This window comes from Megalobrama amblycephala, linkage group LG24 (genome assembly GCF_018812025.1).
Source record: "Megalobrama amblycephala isolate DHTTF-2021 linkage group LG24, ASM1881202v1, whole genome shotgun sequence".
NCBI lineage: Eukaryota > Metazoa > Chordata > Actinopteri > Cypriniformes > Xenocyprididae > Megalobrama > Megalobrama amblycephala.
This window is the reverse complement of record NC_063067.1, coordinates 33,073,783-33,099,936: the sequence shown is the minus strand read 5'-3', so window position 1 is coordinate 33,099,936 and position 26,154 is coordinate 33,073,783. Positions and strand designations below refer to the sequence as shown.

The 26,154-nt window shown below is 37.2% G+C and overlaps 3 protein-coding genes across 7 annotated transcripts; 1 reads left to right on the top strand and 2 right to left on the bottom strand.

Moving 5' to 3' along the window:
* Window positions 1-4,203: 4,203 nt before the first annotated feature.
* Window positions 4,204-10,098, bottom strand: sac3d1 (SAC3 domain containing 1). The gene is made up of 4 exons (XM_048178844.1): window positions 9,967-10,098; window positions 8,439-8,811; window positions 8,078-8,354; window positions 4,204-5,274 (listed from the first exon to the last, which is right to left on the bottom strand). The coding sequence occupies exons 1-4, from the start codon at window positions 9,990-9,992 to the stop codon at window positions 4,811-4,813; spliced, it is 1,140 nt and encodes a 379-aa protein (XP_048034801.1). The 5' UTR covers window positions 9,993-10,098; the 3' UTR covers window positions 4,204-4,810.
* An 850-nt stretch (window positions 10,099-10,948) lies between these two features.
* haus8 (HAUS augmin like complex subunit 8) lies at window positions 10,949-17,138 on the bottom strand. Of its 3 annotated transcripts, none has more exons than XM_048178006.1 (10): window positions 16,985-17,138; window positions 15,643-15,704; window positions 15,507-15,565; window positions 15,224-15,362; window positions 14,989-15,096; window positions 14,827-14,918; window positions 13,456-13,614; window positions 13,233-13,374; window positions 11,304-11,445; window positions 10,949-11,138 (listed from the first exon to the last, which is right to left on the bottom strand). In XM_048178006.1, exons 1-10 carry the CDS (start codon window positions 17,047-17,049, stop codon window positions 11,009-11,011), a joined length of 1,098 nt encoding a protein of 365 aa, XP_048033963.1. In that variant the 5' UTR covers window positions 17,050-17,138; the 3' UTR covers window positions 10,949-11,008. The 3 variants fall into 3 exon arrangements, with proteins under 3 accessions (XP_048033963.1, XP_048033964.1, XP_048033965.1); XM_048178007.1 differs by having other exon boundaries at window positions 16,998-17,116; XM_048178008.1 differs by having other exon boundaries at window positions 15,643-15,730; window positions 16,985-17,101.
* Window positions 17,139-17,498: 360 nt separating this feature from the next.
* Window positions 17,499-25,768, top strand: snx21 (sorting nexin family member 21). 3 transcript variants are annotated; one of them, XM_048178003.1, is made up of 4 exons: window positions 17,499-17,752; window positions 18,453-18,738; window positions 20,397-20,554; window positions 23,885-25,768. In XM_048178003.1, the coding sequence occupies exons 1-4, from the start codon at window positions 17,555-17,557 to the stop codon at window positions 24,647-24,649; spliced, it is 1,407 nt and encodes a 468-aa protein (XP_048033960.1). In that variant the 5' UTR covers window positions 17,499-17,554; the 3' UTR covers window positions 24,650-25,768. The 3 variants fall into 3 exon arrangements, with proteins under 3 accessions (XP_048033960.1, XP_048033961.1, XP_048033962.1); XM_048178004.1 differs by having other exon boundaries at window positions 17,510-17,765; XM_048178005.1 differs by lacking the exon at window positions 17,499-17,752 and adding an exon at window positions 17,845-18,333.
* Window positions 25,769-26,154: the final 386 nt, after the last annotated feature.

The following is a 26,154-nucleotide window of genomic DNA, read 5'->3' as shown; positions in this document are numbered from 1 at the left end:
TTAGCAGTTAATTTGAAGGTGAATTTAGGCTTCACCTGTTCTTAAATGTTTTCAATCAACAATCAGGAGTCAGTTTGTGCCATGTTTTATTTAAAGGTGCCCTAGAATGTTTTTTCACAAGATGTAATATAAGGTGTCCCCTGAATGTGTCTGTGAAGTTTCAGCTTAAAATAGGCCTACCCCATAGATTTTTTTTTTATTCAGTTTTATAACTGCCTATTTTGGGGCATAATTAAATACGCACCGATTCACCGCTTCCCCTTTAAATGCTCGCGCTCCCCACCCCCAAGCTCGTGACTCTATGGCCCTGTCCCAAATGCCGCACTTCATGTGGAATTTCGGTCTCGTGGACTTAAATTGCGCGTGGTCGCCGAGTCTACGAGTCTGTAGGCCGTCCCATTCAGCATTTTAACGCTCTGAAGTGCGCTCAGCAGTGCCCCCTTTGTACCCTTGAAGCGGTCTTCCACGAAGCCTGCATAGATGCAGGCTCCGCACACTTTAACTACCCAGGAATCCTTGTGAAATGCCAATCAGACAACGGATGGGAGGAGATTTCGCTCAAGAGCAATTGATGACATGGCTGAGAAGAAAATAGTGTAGGTATCATTACGGTTTTTATGACCTAGGTGTACATTTTACCAGTTGTTACCTAGAGTTTATACAAACATTATGGTCATCGACCATTGGTTGTTATCTCAAACATAATAATAGCGCGTTGAATAATACGATCGCATTATGATTCATTAAATAAATAGAACCGAATGTCAGGGCTTTACTGAGTCATATGTAAACCTAGTATTTATATTTAAACCTGTAAATTCATCTGAAAATCACGCACATTTATTATGTGTTAAAATTGTAATCTTATTTCAAATGAAACATTATGTATTATTACAACTGTATACATTATTTAAATAAGCATGTATATATTGTCTAATGCCCAGGTGGCATAAGCAAAAGCAGGCTGTGTAGTTGACATGGAGATAATATTTTGCAAAAGAAAAGAAACCTGTTCTCGATGCTAAATATTATCCCCGAACCTGCAGCTCCTGTCAAAAAACAACCAGACCGTTATTTCCGGCATGACGATCGAGTCTGTCCCAAAAATACCTCTCAATGCGCCCTCGTGGACTCGCACCAAGGGCCCTATAGGTCTGCACTACATGACGTCACCAAAGTGTGGACTCTGAGGAAGTCCACAAGTCCGGAGTGTGCCATTTGGGACAGGGCCTATAATACATTGCATAAACAAAGTTCACACAGCTAATATAACCCTCAAAATGGATCTTTACAAAGTGTTCGGCATGCAGCATATCAGATTATGTAAGTATGGTATTTATTTGGATGTTTACATTTGATTCTAAATGAGTTTGACAGTAGCTAGGCTGTAGCTAACAGGCTAAAGCTAACATTACACACTTTTGGAGAGATTTATAATGAAGTTGTGTTTATGAATTATACAGATTGCAAGTGTTTAATAATGAAAATAACGACGGATCTTGTCTCCATGAATACAGTAAGAAACGATGGTAACTTTAACCACATTTAACAGTACATTAGCAACATGCTAACGAAATTTAGAAAGACAATTTACAAATATCACTAAAAATATCATGATATCATGTCAGTTATTATTGCTCCATCTGCCATTTTTTGCTGTTGTCCTTGCTTGCTTACCTGCATAAAGTCTGTTGATTCAGCTGTGCTGCTTCAGACATTAATACTGGCTTGTCTAATGCCTTGAACATGGGCTGGCATATGCAAATATTGGGGGCGTGCATATTAATGATCCCGACTGTTGCGTAACAGTCGGTGTTATGTTGAGATTCGCCTGTTCTTCGGAGGTCTTTTAAACAAATGAGATTTACACAAGGAGGAAACAATGGTGTTTGAGACTCACTGTATGTCATTTCCATGTACTGAACTCTTGTTATTCAACTATGCCAAGGTAAATTCAATTTTCAATTCTAGGGCACCTTTAAAGAACAGGGATCTAGCAAAGTCTGAACTTCACAACATGTGTTTGGAGTGTTGGAGATTTCAAATGAGATTTCTGAGGACTTCAGAAAAAGAGTTGTTGTTGCTCATCAGACTGGAAATGGTTATAAAAGCATCTCTAAAGAATTTGGACTCCACAAATCTAGTCAGACAGACTGTGTACAAATGGAGGAAATTCAAGACAATTGCTAACCTCCCCAGAAGTGGTTGACCAACAAAGATCACTCCAAAAGCAAGATATGTAATAGTTTGCGAGGTCACAAAGGATCTTCTAAAGAATCTTCAGGGTAACTTCTCAGCAACTGAAGGCTTCTCTCATGTTGGCTGATGTTCATGAGTCCACCATCAGGAGAACACTGAACAACCATGGTGTGCATGGCAGAGTTGCAAGGAGAAAGCCAATGCTTTCCAAAAAGAACATTGCTGCCCGTGTGCAGTTTGATGAAGATCATGTGGACAAGCCAGATGGCTATTGGAAAAAATGTTTTGTGGACAGATGAGACCATAATAGAACTGTTTGGTTTAAATGAGAGGCATTATGTTTGGAGAAAGAAAAACCCTGCATTCCAGTATAAGAACCTTATCCCCTCTGTGAAACAAGGTGGTGGTAGCATTATGGTTTGGGCCTGTTTTGCTGCATCTGGGCCAGGACGAATTGCTGTCATTGATGGAAAAATGAATTATACCAGCAAATTCTAAAGGAAAGGAAGACAACAAGCCCAAGAACACAAGTCGTTCTTCCAAAGAATGGTTAAAGAAGAACAAAGTTCATGTTTTTGAATGGCCAAATCAAAGTCCAGACCTTAATCTAACTGAAATGTTGTGGAAGGACTTGATTTTTCTCAATAAATAATTGACAAAGTATATATTTTTGTCTCATTTGTTTGATTGAGTTCTCTTTGTCTACTTTTAGGACTATTGTGAACATCTGATGGTGTTTTGGGTCATATTTTTGCAGAAATATAGAAAATTCCAAAGGGTTTACAAACATTCAAGCAGCACTATAGTCAAACCAAAATTATTCAGACACTTTTGAAATTTTTGGTATATTTTTACTAGTGGGTGCAGGACACTATAGTTCATTTGTAAGTGAGGATAGCAAAATAAAGTCAACTGTGACATATTATACCCAAAAATTCTACTTTAACTTATTTAATTGGACTACCAGTAAAATTGATAAACATTTGGGACCAAAAATGATTCAGACACTTTGACCTGACCATGTTTTGCTTAAGTGTTATCTGACATAATTATTTTTTTTTCTGACACAGTTTAACTCTGAGATCTTGTCATATTTTATTACCATTTTTTAAATTATAGTGAATAAACTGTATTAATGAATGAAATGTTCAAGGTGTCTGAATACATTTTGGTTTCACTGCATATATATATATATATATAAATAACTGAATGGCACTTTCTTTTTTCTTACAGGTGATCTGTTATGAATTGATTTTAACATTGTTAATTTTTATTTCTTCGCAATATTTAAATTTTAGATCAAAGTGGCACTTTTTTGCTTACAGGGGTTTGTTATGAATTATTATTAAAGTTGTTATTTTCTGTTATTCATTTAATACATCGAATATCATGAAGCAATAGATAATTGGACAATATTTGCCAATTAACGGTATCTAGCAAAATAACGGCTTTTCAAAAAAAAAAAAAAAAAAGTCAAAGGGGCTCTATGTAGGAATGACACACAGTGTTCAAAATAGGTACTGCAGTCCAAATTCAAAATATTGTTTGGCCCGCCCCCTCGTTAAAAGACTCGGGTTGCCAGCAACAATAGGGAGCGCAATTCACAATGAAAGCTGAGGAGACTTACACACTGTAAGCTGATGAGTTGATTTATCTGTTTTAATATGCTGTCGTTCATAGAGATATTTAGATAGATTCAGAGGCTTTTTAGGTCAAGTAGAATCAGTTTGTTTGTTGGTTTCCATGGCTACAATATGCGGTGTTTTCCGCCAACTGGCAACCTGTGATGTCGAAATACTATTGGATAAACTGGCAGCATGACCAAAACAAAGTCAGACATTCTGACACGGAACTCACATTTTCAAAGTAGAATATCTGGCTGTAGCATTATTTTTCTGAGGAACAAGTAGGTGAACTTAGCATGTTTCCTACATATCGGGGTATTTTTATGCTTCATTAAAGTAAAAATCTTACATAGAGCCCCTTTAAGGAATTTCTAGTATATACTGTTTAAAAAAAGTTTAATTTTTTTAACAAGTGTTAAGCCTTACACCTCATCATAACCAAGAGACATTTCCAGCAACAAGCAATGTGTTCACATTGAAAACAAAATAGCTGTACAGCACAATCATAACCAGAACATATTTGATATCAGAACATTTGATATGTTTAATATGTGGTGCAGAGTTTGAACCAAAGGGATTTCATGGTGGGCGGGACAACTCTGCAAAACGACTTAAAACAGAACCAAGCAACTCAAAAAATTCATTTTGCTTGTCGCATTTGTTAACAAAGATTTACATTTAAGGGATTCTTTTATTGCTTCATTGTGTCACTTCTGGTTAAGAAACAGTGTTAGCCTATATCACTAATATATGGCTAATTATTAGGCATCGGCCAACCTTCTGTTCTCAATAATGGCATTGGCCACTGAAAAACACATATTGGTCAACCACTAATTTATATATATAAAATACAAAAACTTTATTGAAACCAGTTCAGAAGTGGGAAATGGCTCTGAAATGAGCATTATTAAAAGATCACAAACAGGACATGATGAAACAATAGTGAAACAATCAGTGCAAACGAACAACACTTTAAAGCAGTGGTTTCAGGCACAGCCATGAATCTCACTGCCAGCAGAAGAGTTCCACTGCTCGTCCTCCACCGGCTCATGCGTACGTCTGCACTGCAGATCTCCAGACGGAGCTTCAGTGAAGGAGCTCTTAGAGAAGTTCACCCACTCTCCGCTGACGTTTACACCATACTCCTGGCACAGCTCAGCCGCCAGCGGGTCCTTCAGAAAGAGGAGGCGTGCCAGTCTCTGGAGAGGGTAGCGGCAGTTGCGGCTGTTGTGTCCGTGGCTGTAGAGCAGGAGCAGGTCTCTCCTGCAGGGCAGCAGGTGTCGGTGGACGGCACAGACCTGGATGAAGTCCAGTCTCTGGGTTAGACGGAGCAGCCGAACTGGGTTGCGCTCTGTATGTGCCCTACTCACGGCCAGAGCGAGTTGAACAGCCGGAGAGCTGCGTATTCTCTCAGGAAGCTCAAGAACATGTTGAATGGCATGAGTTGAACCTGAAAGCATAAAAAAAGATATGAAAGATAATCTGTTCTCTATTACTCCTCCGTTTTACAATAATTACACTTGAGAGCAACAAAGTATATGTGGTATTAGTGGAATGTGTGTGGAAATACTAACATAAATGAGAAAAGAATACTAGTGCCAGTGTTATTTTAGTATTATTTACTATAATTGTTATTAATAATTTGAATTGGTTTATATTTTTATATTTTAAATTTTAATTTAATTATTTAGTAATTGATTTGCTTTTGTAATTTTTATTAGTTTATATATTTTTAGTTATTATTTAAATAGTTTTTAATTTATGAATATATTTTATTTGAGTTTTAGTTGTATTTCATTTAGCAATATATTAGTACGACACCTTAAATTTATTTATTTTTAAGTTTTTCATCTAATATTTACATTTTATTTTATTTAAGCTTTATTTCAATTAACAAAATGTTCTTTAATAGTTTTAGTTCAATAACAATAACAACACGCCCAATCTCATTCCAAACTATTATTTTGCTGCACGCATTTATTCATTATTCAGAAAAAAGATGAAATATTCAGGATATTTGAATGTAGTGAACCTATTTTCAACATTTTCCAACAGTACCTGTAAAAGTATTTCCAGCATATGAAGGCAAATCTCACTATGACCATGAGTTGAGACACTGGCACAGCTTACCCCGATGCATCTGACACAACTTACCCCACAACTACCATTTTGGGGAAAATGTTTCCTATAATAATTTGTATCCAATCCTTGACTAAATAATTAACATGATTTTGTACATTAGCAGTTCACCAAACCCGCATAAACTTGCATGGACAGGTCAAATTAATTTTATGTCAGGAATAAAAATTTTCTTTGACAAGCAAAAAACAAGTTTTTAGCATTAAATTCTCAATTATTTTCATGTGCATCTCACAGGCTGCTGTATATGATGGCCCCTAAAAATCTAAATATATGGTCCTATGACTAAAAACTATTACATTTTCTAGATTTAAGGGACACAGTTTACCTGACACATCCTTTGCCATTCTCATATAATATACAAGATAAAACATTTTATTCATACTGTTGAACACTATATAAAAAATGATTTAAAATGGAGCAAAAAGCTTGACAAGAGCTTGAGTCCGTCTACTGGAGATGGCTAGAACAGGGCTTCAGTTTACTGTGAGGGATTTCGCCATGTTGAATCCAGTGTTTTATAATGGGTTCTATTGTTTTTTGTCGCGTCGTACCACTCGCGTTCGGTGTAGACACTGTGTCTTTTTTTAATCGGAAAGAAATCTGATTGTTGAATAGTGTTCACATGATTGAAATAAAGTGATTGAAATGATGAGTCACAAAATTTAAATCAGATTTGATCTTTTGACATGCCCACTGCATGAACATACAGAGTTTTCCATGTTTGCGCATACTAGCCATACTCCTACTACTGCTTCTTTTCTTTGTTCTAAAAAGCAGACTTAAAGGTGCAATATGTAATATTTTGCAGTAAAATATCCAAAAACCACTAGGCCAGTGTTACATAATTTGTTCACTTGAGTACTTACAACATCCCAAATGTTTGCAACTATTTGTAAATCGTCGAAAATTGCAATTTTAACCAAGGCTCCGGGACGTGTGAGGAGTCAATGGCGTCATACCCGCGTTACCCTCGGTTTACGGTTTTATTTTGTAGAAACCATGGAAACACCAAAGACGCTTTAATATATTACATGTTTTAATAAACAAGGAAACAACTGTTGTGATATATTTATAGACAGAAAACGAATTATTGTTATATAGCTCAACACGTTTATACGGAAGAGGATTAGGGCCAAGCAATAATGAAAAAAATAAAACCATCTCGAGATTAAAGTTGTTAAATTTCGGGAAAAAACTTGTTAAATTTCGAGAAAAAAGTCGAAATAAAATGTTGAGAATAAAGTCATTAAATTACGAGAAAAAAGTCGTTAAATTACGAGAACAAATTCGTAAAATTATGAGAAAAATGACGTTAAATTTCGAGAAAAAAGTCGTTAAATTACGAGAACAAATTCGTTAAATGAGAAAAAAGTCATTAAATTTAGAGAAAAAAAGTCGAGATAAAATGTTGAGAATAAAGTCATTAAATTACGAGAAAAAAGTCGTTAAATTATGAGAACAAATTCGATTTGTTCTCGTAATTTAACAACTTTTTTCTCATAATTTAATGAGTTTATTCTCAACATTTTGCATTGAACTCTGAGCCTTGTAACTTTTCAGATGTTTTTTATTCTCAAACAGCAACATTACACACTAATCCGAATGAAATTTAAATCGGATTTGGCTAATTTATTCCGATTGACGTAGTTACATATGACTTTTTTATTCTGACTGGGCTACTGGTCCGATTTAAACGCAGCTAGTGTGACCATTAAAAAAGCATGTTCTATATAGTATGAATGTAATTTGAACATACTACATCCGCTATATTGTTACTGTCACGTGACCTATCAGCGTCAGTTGTGTTGCTCTTCACAGCCATTCATAAATCCTCTCCCGTGGCTTCATGGGACAGTAAAGTGTCCATCGAATGCGTACTTTAGAATGTCACCGGAAGTAGTAGGTCTTCTTGATAGCATACAGTTTTATGAATACTATGAACATAACATTTTTTCGGAGAGCTTTTCGCATACTATATAGTAGGGAAGTATTCGATTTTGGACACAGCAGCAGTAAAAACTGTAAACATTCACTACAGTACATGCACTACAGTGAATCAATATACTGATATTAACCAGCTCTGAGAGCTCTAGCAGCTTCCACTCACTCACCCAAATTATAGAGCAAACTCAAGGCCTGGAACTCCTCTTGATGCGGGTGTTTCCCATCTCTGTAGCTCTCCAGCAACCAGCTCAAGCTTTCCTGCAGGTGCGTGTCATTGATACGCGGGTCATAATATTGAAGTGGCTGCCCGCAGAGTCTGTAGGAGGCGTAGAGAAGGAAACGCACGCTTTTCTCCAGCACAGCCACACAGTCCGGCCCCGACACGCGCTGGATAATCATGTCCTGCCGAACGCTACGCAGACGGTCAAACACAAAACTGTACACCTGTGGATCAGAACGTAAACAAGACAGGCTTGAAATGGCCATCATATTACAGATAAAGATGACAAAAAGATGACATTTCCATACCTCTGTCCATGGCTGAAATGTAGAGGAAGCTGCAATGTCATCAACTAGGTAACACACAGTCTTTAAAAGCACAGATGGAGGTCGAAGGTCACTGGCTCTCGTGGAGTCTTTCCCCGCGGCAGGTCGCGAGTACTCTTTGACGGCACGTGACACATCAGCACGCGGCAAGCGATCCCGCTCTGTGCCGGCCAACATCTCAAACCTGTGCAGTCGATTCTGGGCCTCCCGCTGGCGTAACTCATAGTCAGGGCACATAGTCATACAGGTGCCGCGGGGCACCGAGTCTTCAGCTGTCTGCTCCACCGCCCGCTCCCTGTTCGGTCGACCCTGCTCCTTATGCCTGTGTCCTCGACCCCTCCTGGACTGATGCCACCTGAACATATATATATATACATATGTATATATGTGAAATTGTGAAATAATATATCAATTTAAATGAACTGTTTACTATTTTAATATGTTTTTTGTGTGATGTCAAAGCTGAATTTTCAGCATCATTACTATCATAACTTCAGTGTCACATGATCCTTCAGAAATCATTCTAATATGATGATTTGATGCTCAAGAAACATTTTTGATTATCAACAGTTAAGTGCTGCTTAATATATGTGTGTGTGTGTGTGTGTGTGTGTGTGAAAATTAATACTTTTATTTAGCAAGGATGCATCAAATTGAACAAAAGTGACAGTAAAGACATTTATAATGTTACAAAATATTTCTATTTCCAATAAATGGTGTTCCGAACATTCTATTCATCAAAGAATCCTGAAAATATGTTACTTACACAAATAATTAACCAGCAAAAACTATTTTTTATCATCAATTATTATAAGAACCATTGTTAATGATTTTGCACTATTAACAATTGATAAAAACTGAGCATCAAATCAGCATATCAGACTGATTTCTGAAGGATCATGTGACACTGAAGAGTAGTGATGCTGAAAATTCAGATTTGATATCAAAGGAAAAAATTACATTTGAAAATATATTAACATAGAAAACAGTTGTTTTAAATTGTAATAATATTTCACAATATATGTTTTTACTGTATTTTTTAAATAAATAAATGCAGCCTTGGTGAGCATAGCTTCTTTCAAAAACATTAAAATAATCCTTCCAAACTTTTGACCGGTAGTGTACATATATGACAATATGAATTATTGCAAATAAGTGTTGAAATACTCTCCAACATTGCACAGGTTTGTAAAATGCTCACTGCAACCTTTCTGAGCAATTCTTTTCTCTTTATTACCAATAATTTATCTAGTTCATGATTAAAAACTGGTCATTTTCAAATCAAAACAACAAAACACATTTTATGCAATTAAAACACTCAGTCATGTTCAAGCAGTTATATGTGCTTTGTGCTGCTGACATTCGCCCTGTCAAAACGAAGACTGTCTGCGGATACTCTGTGAATTAAACGGGTTTCACTTAAACGTTTAAAGTGGTATTTAAATATAATATGTTCATATCACATCGTCGTGAATTAATCAAAATAAAAACAAGCTTTCGGGAGACTCACGCGCTACTCATGGCTGTTTTGTTCATTGGTCGTGTTTGTTGATCTCAAATGCTCGGACGTCACTTGCCGTAGAGACAGCTCCGATTGGTCGCCTGTTTTTACGAAACTGGACGTCATATCCGATAAATGCTACGTAATGGGTATTTATGCGTGAAATTGTCATATATGCCATATGCATGTAATGAAATGGACGAAAGCTAAGCCAAATTGTGAACATTTTATAAAAGAAATTAAACAGTATTGTACTACTTTACAGGATATTAAAAACAAAAAAGGTGAAAAGACTTATGAAGCACTGTCACTTTAATTTGGTTAAATGTTTAAAACTTTTACCCTGGCATATATATTTTTCCTTTACTTATGTATATGCAGGTTGTTGTTTTTTTCTTTTTGCATACCTTTTTTTCTGTTTTCATATTTGTTGTGAGATATATACCTGTTTGTACTCATTTTTGTATAATTGCATAAAAAATTGGGAAAAACTGCATTTTGGAATCACATTAAAAACACAAGAGAAGATTGCTTATGTACAAGAAATTAAAATGCAATATAACGACTGTTTACAATGTTTTTACAGTTTTTAAAGTGTTTTTAAAGTGTTTACAATATTTTTTGAAATAATATGTAAGTGTACGTACCCTATTTTTTATTTTTTTAGGAAAAAAGGATCAAATATCTGATCAACCAAATTATTAAAAGCAACCAGAGTAATTTACTGCATAATCCCTTTTCACAAATCAATTCAGTTTCCAGTAATTAATGTTAGGTATAAAGGACTTTAAAATTAGTAATAAAATAGCAATGTATTTCTTGATAAACATTCAACAGAATCTTATCTATTTCTCAAAAAAGTGTTTTATTTTGTAATAATACAAATATGAATCAGTGTTGTTTTTACACTGCATCACCGGTCCTACAAGTGAGAACGAATACGTGACAAATTCTTTAATCATTCTGCAATAACATATGAAATAAATACCTACAATTCACTGACATTCTTTAATTATTTTACTGTAAACAGATGACATTATCATAAAGCATGTCACGGCATGGAGGGGCAGAAGAGTGTCTGGGCTGTGCTCTGTCCCATCTGGCCTTCCTCCAGTGATTGCTGGACCAAAACATTCTCCCGGCTTACTAATGAAGACACCTCCAGAAGATCCGAACAAGTCCTACAAGAAAATATGAAACAGGACAAATGGACATTCAAAATCAGTTTAACTAGCACAGATGAAATATCAAGCTCTATTTGAAATACGAGGTACATGTTTCGGTACTATCGCCTTCACAATGTGCAAAGCAAAGTCTTTCATATATGGAGACTGAATTGATCTTACCTTGTCAACTGCTGGCTGATTTCATTTCCTGTATTTTTCATCTCTCTAAGAGACTCTGTCACAGCCTCACAGTCAGTGGGAATGTCCTTTGTATAGTGTTGCAAGAGACACTCGCTCTGTTTTAGACATTTGACTGCTTCGTCTGTGTAAGAAATAATTTTCAATAAATCTGGTTGGAATTATTCAAAAACAACTGCTTTGCCAATTGCTTATATTTAAATTGTAATATTTTACAATATATTGTTTTTACTGTATTTCTGATCAAATAAGTGCAGCCTTGGTGAGCAAAAGAAAACTTCTTTCAAAAATCTTAATTATTCCAAAATTTGGACTGCCAGTGTATGTATGCATACCGATAAGGCATAACATTTTGACCACCTTCCTAATATTGTGTTTGCTGCCAAAACAGCCCTGATCCGTCAAGGCATGGACTCCTCTAGACCCCTGAAGGTGTGCTGTGGTATCTGCACCAAGATGTTAGCAGAAGATCCTTTAAGTCCTGTAAGTTGTGAGGTGGATCCTCCATGGATCTGACTTGTTTGTTCAGCACATCCCACAGATGTTCGATTGGATTGAGATCTGGGGAATTTGGAGGCCAAGTCAACACCTCAAACTCGTTGTTGTGCTCCTCAAACCATTCCTGAACCATTTTTGCTTTGTGTCAGGAGCATTATCCTGCTGAAAGAGGCCACAGCCACCAGGGAATACTGTTTCCATGAAAGCATGTACATGGTCTGTAACAATGCTTAGGTAGGTGGTACATGTCAAAGTAACATCCACATGGATGGCAGGACCCAAGGTTTCCCAGCAGAACATTGCCCAACGCATCACACTGCCTCCGCCGGCTTGCCTTCTTCCCATAGTGCATCCTGGTGCCATGTGTTCCCCAGGTAAGCGACGCACACGCACCCGGCCATCCATGTGATGTAGAAGAAAACGTGATTCATCAGACCAGGCCACCTTCTTCCATTGCTCTGTGGTCCAGTTCTGATGCTCACGTGTCCACTGTTGGCTCTTTAGGCGGTGGACAGGGGTCAGCATGGGCACCCTGACTGGTCTGCAGCTCCATACGCAACAAACTGTGATGCACTGTGTATTCTGACACCTTTCTATCAGAACCAGCATTAACTTCTTGAGCAATTTGAGCTACAGTAGCTCGTCTGTTGGATTGGACCACACGGGCCAGCCTTCACTCCCTGCGTGCATCAATGATCTTGGCCGCCCATGACCCTGTCGCCGGTTCACCACTGTTCCTTCCTTGAAGCACTTTTGATAGATACTGACCACTGCAGACCGGGAACACCCCACAAGAGCTGCAGTTTTGGAGATGCTCTGACCCAGTTGTCTAGCCATCACAATTTGGCCCTTGTCAAACTCACTCAAATCCTTACACTTGCCCATTTCTCCTGCTTCTAATGCATCAACTTTGAGGACAAAATGTGCACTTGCTGCCTAATATATTTACCCACTTATTTACCACCTGTCATTGGTTATAATGTTATGCTTGTGTGTGTATATATATATATATATATATATATATATATATATATATATATATATATATATATATATACACACACACACACACAAATCGCAATATCAGTGTTAGATATTAAGATACTTACACTTTGAAGATTTTGAACGCATCTACATTATAATAAAGTTTTTTGTTTTGGTTTGGTTTTTTTTACAGTTCAGATCAGTTCAGTACACTTTATTGTCCCCAAGAGGAAATTTGTCTTGGACTTGAGATGCATGCATACACACTGACCTGTTATTTCAATCCCTCAATAACACACAATGTCTTAAACTTAGTGACTTTACGTCCAGCAATATAACACATTTAACAACGGCATACCCAAATGCCACACAATATAAACTACAAATGTCAAAAATACATACAATGCCAAAAATAAAAGCAAATCTCACCTAAAAACTGGTCTGGGTCCTCTCCAATGTGCACGTTCTTCACAGGAAGCTGGTGTCTCGTGGCATCAACGGCTGTGGCAAATGACTTGTACTCCTCTGCAAATGTCTTTGCTGCACCAGCAACAGGAGTTAAAGCCTCAATCTGCATAAAAAAGGAGGGACTCAAATGTGAGATGTGTTAACATGAAGATTTAAACAACAGAGTTAAATGTGTGAAGATGACCTGTAAGTCCAGTAAACTGTTGAGTTGTTTCTGCTTTTCCAGCAGCAGATACTGTTGCTTCTTTCGGTTAACTTGTGCGCGCAACTGCTGCTCTTTCTCCATGACGGCCATAATGTTCCTCTCAAACTCCTCTCTCATTTTTCGGGTATTATGCTGAATCTAGACAGACAAACATAAAACATGGAGATGCTGCAATGTATATAATAAGAAAATTACAGTTTTTTTTTTGACCTTGGATGCATGTAAACCTATAGTTGGAAACCTCCAAAACAAAATTAGGCTCATAATAGGGCACTTTAAAGGGGACCAATAATGCCTCTTTTACAAGAAGTAATATAAGTCTCTGGTGTCCCCAGAATGTGTCTGTGAAGTTTGAGCTCAAAATACCCCACAGATCATTTATTATAGCTTGTCAAATTTGCCCCTATTTGGGTGTGAGCAAAAACACACCGTTTTTCTGTGTGTCCCTTTAAATGCAAATGAGCTGCTGCTCCCAGCCCCCTTTCCAGAAGAGGGCGGAGCTTTAACAGCTCGTGCTTCAGTTACTCGACAACCACAAAGCTGGAGAATCTCACGCAGCCAAAATGAGGATTGTCAGTAACGGTGTTCAGCCTTACATTGTTCAAACCGGAGTCGACACTGATGGAGAGACTCAGGAAGAAGTTACAACTTTTAGAATGAAACTGGACGTTTCTGAATGGTTAGTGGATAAATTTATGTAGTTGCTGTGGAGTTGATTCAACTCATCCACTAGCATGTGCCGTCATGTTAATCTTTTGTGCAAATCCAGTGTTGAATTGACCCTTGTTTGTGAAGCAGTCCGGCATAAAATGACGGCATGACAACAACACTCTACTACAACAACTCTTCCTCTTCTCTAAAGCAGCCCAACATGGCTTCACCCCCTTTGTTGCGTGTTCTCAGGGGCAGGTTTATGTAAATTTAAGGGTTAGTGATGTCACTAACCCCGGGAAGAAGCTCATTGTAGTCCCTACCAGCCGTTTGTTGTAGTCCTTAAAAAGCGATTTCTGTAAAAGAAATATCTCCCTTTGCATTGATCTTTGAGCGTCGTAACTTTGCAAATGTTGTTTATCCTCAAACAGCAACATTACACACTAACTAAAGTTAAAAAAGTTAAATCAAATTCAAGGAATATAAAATGTTTGTTATGCAAGGACATAGATATGTGTATGATAATATATATACACAGTATGCCTATGTGTTGGACTAGAGCATATCTGAATGAGTAATGTGGTAGTGAAAGTGTTGCTATTAGAAAAAACAAACAAACAAACAAACAAAAAAAAAAAAATTCACAAGAAAAGTTGAGGGACATTTTCAATAACTATATTGATCAACTTGACATCAGACCTTAGCAGTGAGGAAGGACAGTATAAACGTCTCCATCGCCATGTCCCTTTCTTCATTCTCGGGGTCCACTGCGCTTGGCGGCGCAACTTTATCTGGAAAATTTCAACTTGTTACACAAGCCGTTCTGGTTACAAAAATCATATTACTCCATGAGTACCACACCTTTAATGACGGACACATCAAAATCTGGACGTATGCAGTGGCCATCCAACACAGTCGACTGAAAGACATTTCCTGCTAAATGTGAGGATTCCAGAACGCTGGAGACCACTGTGGGAAAACATCACATTTGTCAGTCATCAAGTAATTTATCTAATAAAATAAAACTTGTACTGTGACACAGAGACGCTATATAGATGTAGATGGTGACATATCTACAGATTAGCCCAACACTCACAGGTAGAGTCATTGCCTGCCAGAGAGCTCATTGTACGTCTCGACGGGACGCCATCCCTCGGCTTTCGTGTGCCGCCTACTCTGGGAGAGGATGGCCGGGTGGGTCTGGGTGGCAGTGTCAATTGCTGCTGAACACTGCTCTACAGAACACACCATATGAAAGAATCAGTCCTGATTTTGCCATGAAATGACAGAGAAAACAGACACAGCAACACAGATGTCGAGAGATAACATTAGAATGGAAACATAACGCAGTTTATTCCTATCATTTTGCAGTTAGTTACCTTTGCAGGAGCCTTTGTTTCAGTTTGCATGTACCTAGACTTCACAATTGTGCCCGACGCTAAAAATCAAGATCAGATGAAACGGTCAGTACTATAACAGCAATGAATTATGAGAAGTTGTAAGTCATGCACTTACTTTTGGTTTTCCTCCTTGCACCACTGTTATTTCCACTGCTGACTTCATTCTCAGTGGATAAACTGAAAAACAGAGGCTGTCTGAATATCTGCATTAAAGGGTTAGTTCACCCAAAAATGAAAATAATGTCATTTATTACTCACCCTCATGCCGTTCCACACCCGTAAGACCTTCGTTCATCTTCAGAACACAAATTAAGACATTTTTATTGAAATCCGATGGCTCCGTGAGGCCTGCATAGCCAGCAATGACATTTCCTCTCTCAAGATCCATAAAGGTACTAAAAACATATTTAAATCAGTTCATGTGAGTACAGTGGTTCAATATTAATATTATAAAGCCACAAGAATATTTTTGGTGCGCCAAAAAACAAAACAAAATAACGACTTATATAGTGATGGCCGATTTCAAAACACTGCTTCAGGAAGCTTCGGAGCATAATGAATCAGCGTGTCGAATTAGCTGTTCGGAGCGCCAAAGTCACATGATTTCAGCAGTTTGACACGTGATCCGAATCATGATTTGACACGCTGATTCATTATGCTCCGAAGCTTCCTGAAGCAGTGTTTTGAAATCGGCCATCGCTATATAAGTCGTTATTTTGTTTTTTGGCGCACCAAAAATATTCTCATTGCTTTATAATATTAATATTGAACCACTGTACTCACATGAACTGATTTAAATATGTTTTTAGTACATTAATGGATCTTGAGAGAGGAAATGTCATTGCTGGCTATGCAGGCCTCACAGAGCCATCAGATTTCAACAGAAATATCTTAATTTGTGTTCTGAAGATTAATGAAGGTCTTACAGGTGTGGAACGACATGAGGGTGAGTAATAAATGACATTATTTTCATTTTTGGGTGAACTAACCCTTTAATGAAATTGACTTAATGTTAGTGTCACAGTCTAAATGGACTTTGACCCACACTTCAGCTTATGTAGCAGAAACCGATATCCCATGTCTTGTAGTAGTTGTTAGACCTTATCAACTTATTTAATAGTAATAATATAATCTTATCAAGCCCTTTTCCGCGTAAGTTAGTTTTATTTCCATCATGTTTACCTTTTCAATCAAGTCAAGTTGGTTTATTCATTGTCATTTTAGAAATACAGATAGGAAATATTTAAACATAAATCAATTTTAGATATTGTATATCATTTATATTATCTGAAATATTTAACTTTACAAGATCAACACTGGCACAGTAGAGTAAGTGTAATACATGACACTTCAAAGAAAACAAATAATGCAAAAGCATGTATGTTATTAGTGCACATTGTACATGCAACAAGTTATATATAAACAGTGAACTTAATGAATTCAAACTAAAATCTTACTTTTTGGACTCACTTGAAGCTGTTTTCTCAACTTTACGTATATTCGACGGCTTTTTAGATGCCATTATGTTAAACGACTCTGTTATGAAGTTTTTTACCCGCCTTTCAATGACGGTCTTCCTCTGCGCTTGAAGCGCTAATATGTGTTGCGTCCAGCGCCACCTGTCAGCCTGGAGTGTCATTGAAAAACACACAGTAATTCCAGGCAGTCTGGCGAATAGTTTAGTTTCACAATTTTCTTCAAAATGATGCAATGATTATTTTTGTCATTGTAATGAATCACTTATGAGTAATTAACTTCCTAAATTTTAAAGACTTTTTGTAATAATAAAAAAAAAAAAATAATAATAATAAAAAAAATAATAATAAATATGTAGCTTTAATATATAGATCATAAAATAATATTTTCTTATACTCTAAAAATGCAGTGTTGCATGTTGTATGTATGGCGGTTAAATTAAAAACAGTTTATTGCTGCAACTATTAGAAACGATTCACATGTTATGATATACGAAATATTATAAAAAGTTGAACACAAATGCACCAAACAAAACTGTGCATAAATGTATTATGAAATACATATTTAAGGAGGCATATAACACGTTTTCTCCTGTTTTGTGGCTGTCAGTCAGTTGTCAAGAGTGTGTCCGCCCTCTTCTAATGGTCAGTGAACAACTACCATCCTTGTTTACACCGCTCCTTCTCTTTATTTGCACATGGAAATTATTTATCCAGCACCATGAAGAGCTGATCAAATGTAGTTTTGAGGTCTGTAACTCGGGTAAGTTCAAATATTCGTGTGTTGTATATGTTTGATCATCATTTTGGAGTTGAAATGTTAGATTAGCCATAGTTAGCAGGAAAAGTTAACCCTAAACTTAGTGTCTGGCGACTTTTAGTGCTGCTTATCAGAGAGTTTATGGATTTTAGAGACGACTTTGTTTAATTATTGTCAAATTTCTTTACATTATAAGTTGTGGGAGTTGTGCTGATTAGGCTGGATGTTATTAGCACGTAGCAAGCTAAGAGGGATTAACATTGTGCAGTCGCTCCCACTTTCCTGAAGGCTTTCAAAAGTTTTTCCATGAACCGTGATGAATGTAATGGGAATTGTTAGGAAACTTTCCGTATACTCATGAGTGTTTATGAAACCTAAACCTAAAGAAACCTACTGTATCTAAAGATAAATAATTATGATATCTGTTTTACTCCTATGTCTTCTATGGAAATGACAGAAATCCAATGCTGTTGTGAGGCTCTTTTCACCAAACCACCAATAAATAATAAATATTTATGTGACAGATCAGGTTTGCTCTCTCGTTTCACGGCTCAATGAAAGTTCATGAGAGGTTTGAAGTTTCAGTGTTTCCATTACTGACTGGCTTGTTTGACAGACCCATAGTTTCACAGCATCTGCCATAAGTAATGTCATGATTTGAATGCATATTAAGTCTTTTGTGCTCTCCAGGGTTGGAGCAAAGCTGGGATGGCCTCTAAACTGTTCGACAGACTTCGTCGTTCTCTATTCAAAGAAGGGGAGCTTCCTTCCGAGGCAGACTGCCATGGAACGGATGACTTTCCAGAAAGTTCTGAACTTGAGGATGATACAGACTGCGTATCGGCAAGGCTCGGAGGGACCCTGTGCTTCGAGGGTGACGGGGTCCTGGATTCTGAGGATCCCGGCGACGGATCGGGGCCAGACAGTGACTCTGACTTTTTTGGAGAGTCCATAGATAATGCATGTAGCAGCACAGGTAGTCACCAATAATACATATCTTATAAAATGCTAAAATTGTGGAATATGGTAGTATAAAGGACAAGGTATATGCTTTATAGATGAGTAGAACAGCAATTTGTGTTGGTGAATTGAAGTCCAAGCTACATATGCAATAGTTTATCCAAAAATGAAAATACAGTCATTTACTCATCCTCCAAAACTTACACTACTGTTCAAATGTTAACGGTAAATGTTATCTAAATGTCTCTTATGCTCACCAAGGCTGCATTTAATATTGTGAAATATTATTATAATTTAAAATAATGGTTGTCTATTTGAATATATTTTAAAATGTAATTTATTCCTGTGATAATAGCTGTATTTTCAGCATCATTACTCCAGTCTTCAGTGTCACATGATCCTTTAGAAATCATTCTAATATGATGATTTGCTGCTCAAGCAATATTTCTGATTATTATCAATGTTGAAAACTATGGAAGCTTGTTTCTAACATGGAATAAAAAATGTAAAAGAAAATTGCGGCTTTTTATCTCACAATACTGACTTTCTTCTGGCAATTGCGAGTTTATATACCACAGCTCTGACTTCTTTTCTCAGAATTGCGAGATATAAACTTGCAATTGCAAGCTCACAATTCTGACAATTTTTTACAATTATAACGCACAATTTCAAGTTTATATCTTCAATTGTGAGGGGAAAAAAGTCAGAACTGTGAGAAAAAGTCTAAACTTTTTTTATTCCGTGGCAGAAACAAGCTTCCATTTCAACATAAACGTAACTTTTTTCTGATACAGTTTTTTCAGGATACTTTGATGAGCATTTATTTGAAATAGAAACCTTTTGTAACATTGTAAATGTCTTTAAAGGTATTTAAATTTAATGCATCCTTGCTAAATAAAACAATTTCTTTCAAAAAATCTTGAGCTGACCCCAAAATTTTTAAACGGTATGTTGTTAATTATTGAGCAGAGCTATGAAGCTTCAAAAAGTACAAAAACACCATAAAGGTAGCCTATATGCCCATATTGTATGCCATATTGCAAATCTTATGAAGTCATATGATAGCTGTGTGTGAGGAACTCATATTTAAGTCAGCATTCGCTGAAAATCATTTCAGCTCTTGCAGTTCTCGAATCACATTATTTATTCTGCATATTTATGTTGCCAATTGAACTGGACACATGAAAACCAGTAGCTTTTTGGTGACAATGATAACTACGAATGAGATTTCAGAGCTTCAGTGGCGTGGATCCTCATTAGTGAACAAGTTTCTGTTCATAAATCTATCGCATGACTTTAGAAGACTTACAGTTAATTTTTTTTACATTTATTTATTTAGCAGATGCTTCCAAAGCAACTTACTAATTGGAAGACTTGTGTTATAGCGCAGAAGTGGAATGAGCCACTTTTATGTTGTATTATTTTTGGAGCTTGACATCTGTCGTTACTATTAACTGCCATTGTATGGAAACAGAATTTGCATGAAAAAAAGGCCTTCTTTTAAAAACAGCATACAGTTTGGAAAGAGCTCTTCCTTTAAGCTTAAACATGATGTACGCTCTTTGTGAATTTACAATAATCTTTTGTAGGCAGATTTCACTTCTTCTTTTTGGTTCACTTTTAGTTTGATAGTTCACAGTTGCAGTTAATTTTGTCTTTGGTTTTGGTTTATAGATACCAGCCCAATAGGTCCTTCCCCCAAAACCTCAAACATGATCACCAGACAACTACAAGAAAACTGGCGAAGCTCAAGAACTCGTTGCATTCCTGAAAAGCTCATTTTTGAGGTGACTGATGCCAGCGTTGTCCATGAGACAAATTCCAAGTATGTGGTAAGTACAAAAGACACAACTTGTGAACCATTTCAGCCTTTTTTTTTTAGCAACTTCAAAACGTTACTAAAACACATTACATATTTAAACAAACATTCAAAACAGCATTTTATATTTGGGCCAATGACAAATAAGATCATCCAAATAAAAGTCATTTTTAAATGACGTTTCTTTTTTTAAAGTGCCCCTGTTATGCTTTTTCAGATATTATCTTTCATGTAGTGTGTAATATAGCTGTTACAGTTATTATCTCCGAAAAGAAAGAATCAATTCTGAAACAAGACTTTATTCATGCCAGTCTTGCTTCCTGCTCGAACCTACATAGGTTTGTAACAAATTTGCATAATGCCAGCCTATGGTTTTTATTGGAACAACAAAATTTTGACCCTCAACACTGTAGTTGTAGCTGAGACTGAAAAAAAGTTTAGTTTGTGTTGTCAACATGTCGAGAAGATGCTGTTTTCTGCGCTATCAAAGCAAATATAAATTGCATGCACATCTAAAGGATGAGGACTTGGGCTCGAATTGATATGGTAAAACCGATGCCATGATCGAGAGCTGAAATTCAGATATGGGAATGGGTGTTTCGTTTCTGACACGTGCTGTAAGAGGTAAACCAATCACAACAGACTTGGCCGTCTGTCAGATGTATTAAATTTGTACTGTACTTTAGTATTGGAAAAGTATTATTTGTGTCTCTTTTCAAGTTCATCAATTGAAGGTTCCTCAGAATAAAAGGCTCTTCTATGTGATTTTTTTTTTATTAAAGCACTACACAACTTTGACAACAAATACCTACAACTAATTTTATACACCTGCCATCTAGTGGTCATATAAAACTTTACAGCAGGGGTCATCAACTCTATTTGTCCAAGGGCCAGAATTTTTCTCTGCAGACACTGTAAGGGCCAGATACTCGTAATATAAAATAAAATTCGAATTGTATCCTAATATGTTATTATTTGATTAATTTATGTTATTTTTTACATATTACCTGTACTGCAGCAAGCCACCAAGGGGGCGATAGCGATATTTTAGGCTTCATATTTGTGAGGCTGTCAAGCTGTCCATCACTGTCAAGCAATTGTGCGCAAATCCCAGGCAAGGAAAATTTTGACATTTGTGAAAAAATGAGCACGTGAAACAATAAAAGATGTTCAATGAGAGCAACGCGTTTATCGTCATTCTTGACTGAAGGCAGGCTATGGCACAAGCTACTTTTCAGAAGGCTTTTTTTCCCGTTAGATTTAAAAATAAATAAATATGGAACGGACCCGAATATTCGAATATTCGTTCGGTGGGTTGGTATTCGATTTGAAAATTTGACATTCGAATATTCGTTTTTTTTTTTTTTTTTTTGCAATTCACCCCAATAAGGCCGGCGACACACTGGCTGCATGAGCGTCTCAGCTGCGTGGCGTGTCCGTTTTTATTTCGGCTCCCATATTTAACAGGTTGGAGTTTGCACACTGAGACACGCGTCTCAGGCGCGCTCGAGCCACGCGGAAAACGCGTGCATGCTAGAAATAGAACCGACGCGTGTTCCAGCAATGGGAGTGTTCTCTGGCTAGAGCGCAGAACAGCGGAGTTTGTATGGACCGAAGTGCATGTCTGAGCTTGTGTTTTGTTGCTTTGACATTGTGGAAAATAGAATAATAGAAACAAAATGTATTAGCTTTTTACCCATTATTATCAATCTAAATTAATCCCGTTTTTAATTTAACTTAATTTCGTTTTTCTTTATTTAAATTTAGTTTTTCTTTATTTAAATTTTGTTTTTTCTTTATTTAAATTTCGTTTTTCTTTATTTAAATCTACCCTTACTGTGCCAATTTGTTAGTCAGAAAAATATTAGACTACCTTAAAAGTATTGCTTAATTTAACAGACCTGTGTGTGTGCGTTTTATATCACTAGTGCAGTGACCGTTCTCGGAGCATAAGCCCTGCCCGCGTGAGGTGCGCCGCTTCCCGCTCGCGCTGCTCTGACTGTAGTTTACTAAAAGTTTATTAATTCTGAATGTGTCGCGTCTCGCGTGTCCATCTATATTGCACCAAATGCGACACTGCACTCCCTTGTGAAGTCGATTGGATGAATGGTTCTCGAAATAATAAAAATGCAAACGGGCATACAGACACAGATTCCTGCCTTTATTAGAGAGAAAAATATGTTCAGCCCCTCTCTCCGAAGAGTCGATGTTCATTACTACCGAAGCTAAAAAAATGGTATTCGGACCAGCCCTAAACTTTTTCCTCTTACAAGGCTATTCCTGAATTCAGTATTATTCTGGGGGCCGGATGGAAATCTCTGGCGGGCCGGATTTGGCCCGCGGGCCGCCAGTTGACGTTGCATGCTTTACAGCATTCCACTAGACACACATTACTCTGTTAATGCATAATCTGTTTTAAAGCTATGTATAGAGTGTATTTATATTCAAACCCCTGCAGACAGTCGGACAGAACTTCATAATGACATCCAATTTGAAGAATTCACCCCAGACCCCAGAATCTCAATAAAGCGTTTACTGAAGGTAAAGTTGTGGCTCTGGAACAAATACAGAAATAATCTTACACGAGTAATTATTTAAGTAAGCCTTTGCAAAACAATTATCATGCAATAAAAATCTTTATAGGTATAAAATTTAACTACAAATTAAGCCCGTTTAACACCATGTCTGTGTAAATATTTAGAGCAGTCATTCTATGACTGGCCAAGAGATGGCGCCATTACCACACTAGACACACATGTATATGGTATGGTAAACAGGTTAATATAAGTTAATTTAATTAATATAAGTTATTACTCATGAAATAACTTGTTAAAACATTAACATCTGTTCGATGCCATCGTTATCTGTGTATCAAGTGCTGAGGAAGATGTTTCGTTTCCGACACACGCTGTGACCAATCACAGCAGAGTAGACCAGTCCCAACAGACTGAGCCATCTGACCAATCAGAGCACAGTAGCCCATTCATAACAGACTGGGACGTCTGACCAATCAGAGCAGAGTAGGCTCTCAGAAAGGAGGTGCTTAGAGAGACCAAATCCTTTATCAAACTGTTTCAGACACTGTGAGAAAAGAGGTGATGAAGAATTAAAGTGTTTTTTGACCTTGGATGCATTTAAATCTGTTAGGAAAACACCTTTAAAACAGCATAATAGGGGCACTTTAAAGTAAAAGTCTTTTAAAAATCAAAAATGTTGGGACAAATAGGACAAAAATTAGCATCATTTCATGGACCAATTGAACAGATGTTGTTTTTTTTTGTTTTTTTTTGCTGGCTTTGTTTTTATGGTTTCACATGAAGTCAAATACACTTTTTCTCATCAGCTCTACACGATTCATGTCATCCATTCTGGCGCGTTTGACAAAACTCCCGCTGTCATCACGCGGCGCTACACTGACTTCGAACGGCTACACAGCCGCTTGCGACGGCGTCACGGAGACGAGATGGATGGCGTGTACTTCCCTCGCAAGAAGCTGCGTAAAAACTTCGCCGCCGAGACCATTGCCAAGCGCAGCCGGGCGTTCGAGCAGTACCTGACCCACCTTCACTCCCTATCTGAACTGCGGACCACACCTACGTTCCTTGAGTTCTTCTACCTGGGTGATCTGCGTGCTGGCCAGATGCTGATGCGAGTGGGCCGTCATCAAGACGCTCTGGGGTCTCTTCTCAACGCCCTGAGACTCCAGGAGAAGTTAGGATGCCATCAGATCCTGCAGCTCAACCAGCTGCAGAGGGCTCATTGGTTCTTCACGCTCTCCGCTTTGGTCACCTGCTTCCAAGAGCTGGACCAACTCAGTGAGGCTCAGGAACACTGCGACCGAGCCCTGCAGGATCTAGCACCTTCCCAGGAGGCTTTGCAGCAGCGCCAGTTGCACCCTCTGCTCATCCCCCTCCTGCAATCCAACGTCAGGCTGTCCTGGAAGATCTCGAAGGACAAGAGGCGCTGGGAAGCTCTTCTACAGGAGATCCAGGAGCTGGGGATTGATATAGGGAACCAGCCCAACCTAAAAGAGTGTCTCATTAAAGAGAGCATCGAGGACAGCGAGGGGCTGGTCAGGGCTAAGGGTAAAAGTGAAGATGTCCCGTAAGCATTCAGGGTTTTTTTTTTTTTTTATATGAATATGAGGGATGTTTCTGAAAGCACTATGTAAGATTAGGTTACAAAGGAAAACTGTGGAATTAATACTAACTCTACACTTTAAAACACATGCATTTCATGGGCACATTTCAGTAGTTTTATTATAGCCTTATTCTTGAGTTGGTATCACTTTACAGCGAGACTCAGTTTGTTAACATTACCTAATGCATTAAGTATTATGAACTAACAGCAAATTGGGTTTTGGTGTGACACCCAGAACATTTTTTTTTTTTCAGCCGTCATATGAATTTCACAGAGATTAGTAGACTTGAATCAAGTGGCCTTCATTTCAGCACACATTATTTCGAATAGACATGGGAAAGTATTAAACGAGGCTGTCGACTCTGAACTGTGTTGTTTACATTCAGCTGCCTTGGACTGATTTGCCTTTTTGGTGAAGGATACAGTACAAATTGTTGTACTAAAGGGAATTTCCACTTTTGGTGTAAATTATTAAAGAAATTGTCAGATACTGCTACAACAGAAGCCTTCAAATAGTAATGTTATGTCTTTATGATGCTGTAAAGTACAGTTGAATGCTTTGTTACTGAGCTCACAGTGATTTTAAATAACTTGTGCACAAAATCTGTTCATTTCAGCAGTGCATAAATAACACTACATGTTTTTTAACAAAATTATGCCTTTATATGTCATAGAGAGCCTTTTTATTGAATGATTTTGAATATATTTAGAAAACAATATCATTCCACCAATACTAGTTAGTAATTTTAAAAATTAAAGTTTTAATATCTGAGCCCAATTTTTTTTGTAAAATCATTGCAGATTGTTTTACAGATTGTTGTCCCTTGCACACAAATTCAGTATACTGGTTACTTACTAAATTTGAATTTGAATATATTTATTTATGTATTTATTTATTGTTGTTGGGTATAGTTGAATCATTCCCGTAATATACTCTGTAAGTTTTCTCAAATTTCCCATTTTTTTAAAGTGCATTTTGGCTACAATAAATGCTTGCTGGATTTTATTCAAATTTTGTATTTCAAATGATTTTATGCACAGGAAAGGAAAACCCAAGTCAATAAATAAACTTTTTACACAACTGTCAGATGTATTAAATTTGTAATGCACTTTGGTAATGGAAAGGTATTATTTGTGTCTCTTTTCAAGTTCCTCAATTGAAGGTTCCTCAGAATAAAAGGCTCTTCTATGTGGTTTTCTTTTAAAGCACTACACAGCATTGACAACAAATACCTACAACTTATTTTATACACCTGCCATCTAGTGGTCATATAAAACTTTACAGCATTCCACTAGATGCACATTACTGTGTTAAAGGTGGACGCAGTAGATTTTGAAAAACACTGTTTGGAAGTTAGTCTGCCGACACCATTATCAAACGTGTAACCAATCAGCATTAGGGGGCGTATGATGGTCGAGGTGAAAGAAAGAGCAAGAGGGAGATTTGAAAAAAAGAAGAAAAAACATGCAGAC

What these genes read in the sequence shown, in the direction of transcription:
- sac3d1 (XM_048178844.1), bottom strand. Translation starts at nt 9,992, where the DNA reads ATGAACAAAACAGCCATGAGTAGCGC. An exon ending in CATTTCAGCCATGGACAGAG is followed by an intron (nt 8,355 to 8,438) that starts GTATGGAAATGT and finishes TCTGATCCACAG; the next exon opens with GTGTACAGTTTTGTGTTTGA. An exon ending in GAGTTTGCTCTATAATTTGG is followed by an intron (nt 5,275 to 8,077) that starts GTGAGTGAGTGG and finishes TTATGCTTTCAG; the next exon opens with GTTCAACTCATGCCATTCAA.
- haus8 (XM_048178006.1), bottom strand. Translation starts at nt 17,049, where the DNA reads ATGGCATCTAAAAAGCCGTCGAATATACGTAAAGTTGAGAAAACAGCT. An exon ending in TGTCCTTCCTCACTGCTAAG is followed by an intron (nt 13,615 to 14,826) that starts GTCTGATGTCAA and finishes TTGTCTGTCTAG; the next exon opens with ATTCAGCATAATACCCGAAA. An exon ending in ACAGTTTACTGGACTTACAG is followed by an intron (nt 13,375 to 13,455) that starts GTCATCTTCACA and finishes TTTTTTATGCAG; the next exon opens with ATTGAGGCTTTAACTCCTGT.
- snx21 (XM_048178003.1), top strand. Translation starts at nt 17,555, where the DNA reads ATGAAATACATATTTAAGGAGGCATATAACACGTTTTCTCCTGTTTTG. An exon ending in TGATCAAATGTAGTTTTGAG is followed by an intron (nt 17,753 to 18,452) that starts GTCTGTAACTCG and finishes TGTGCTCTCCAG; the next exon opens with GGTTGGAGCAAAGCTGGGAT. An exon ending in AGACAAATTCCAAGTATGTG is followed by an intron (nt 20,555 to 23,884) that starts GTAAGTACAAAA and finishes TTTTCTCATCAG; the next exon opens with CTCTACACGATTCATGTCAT.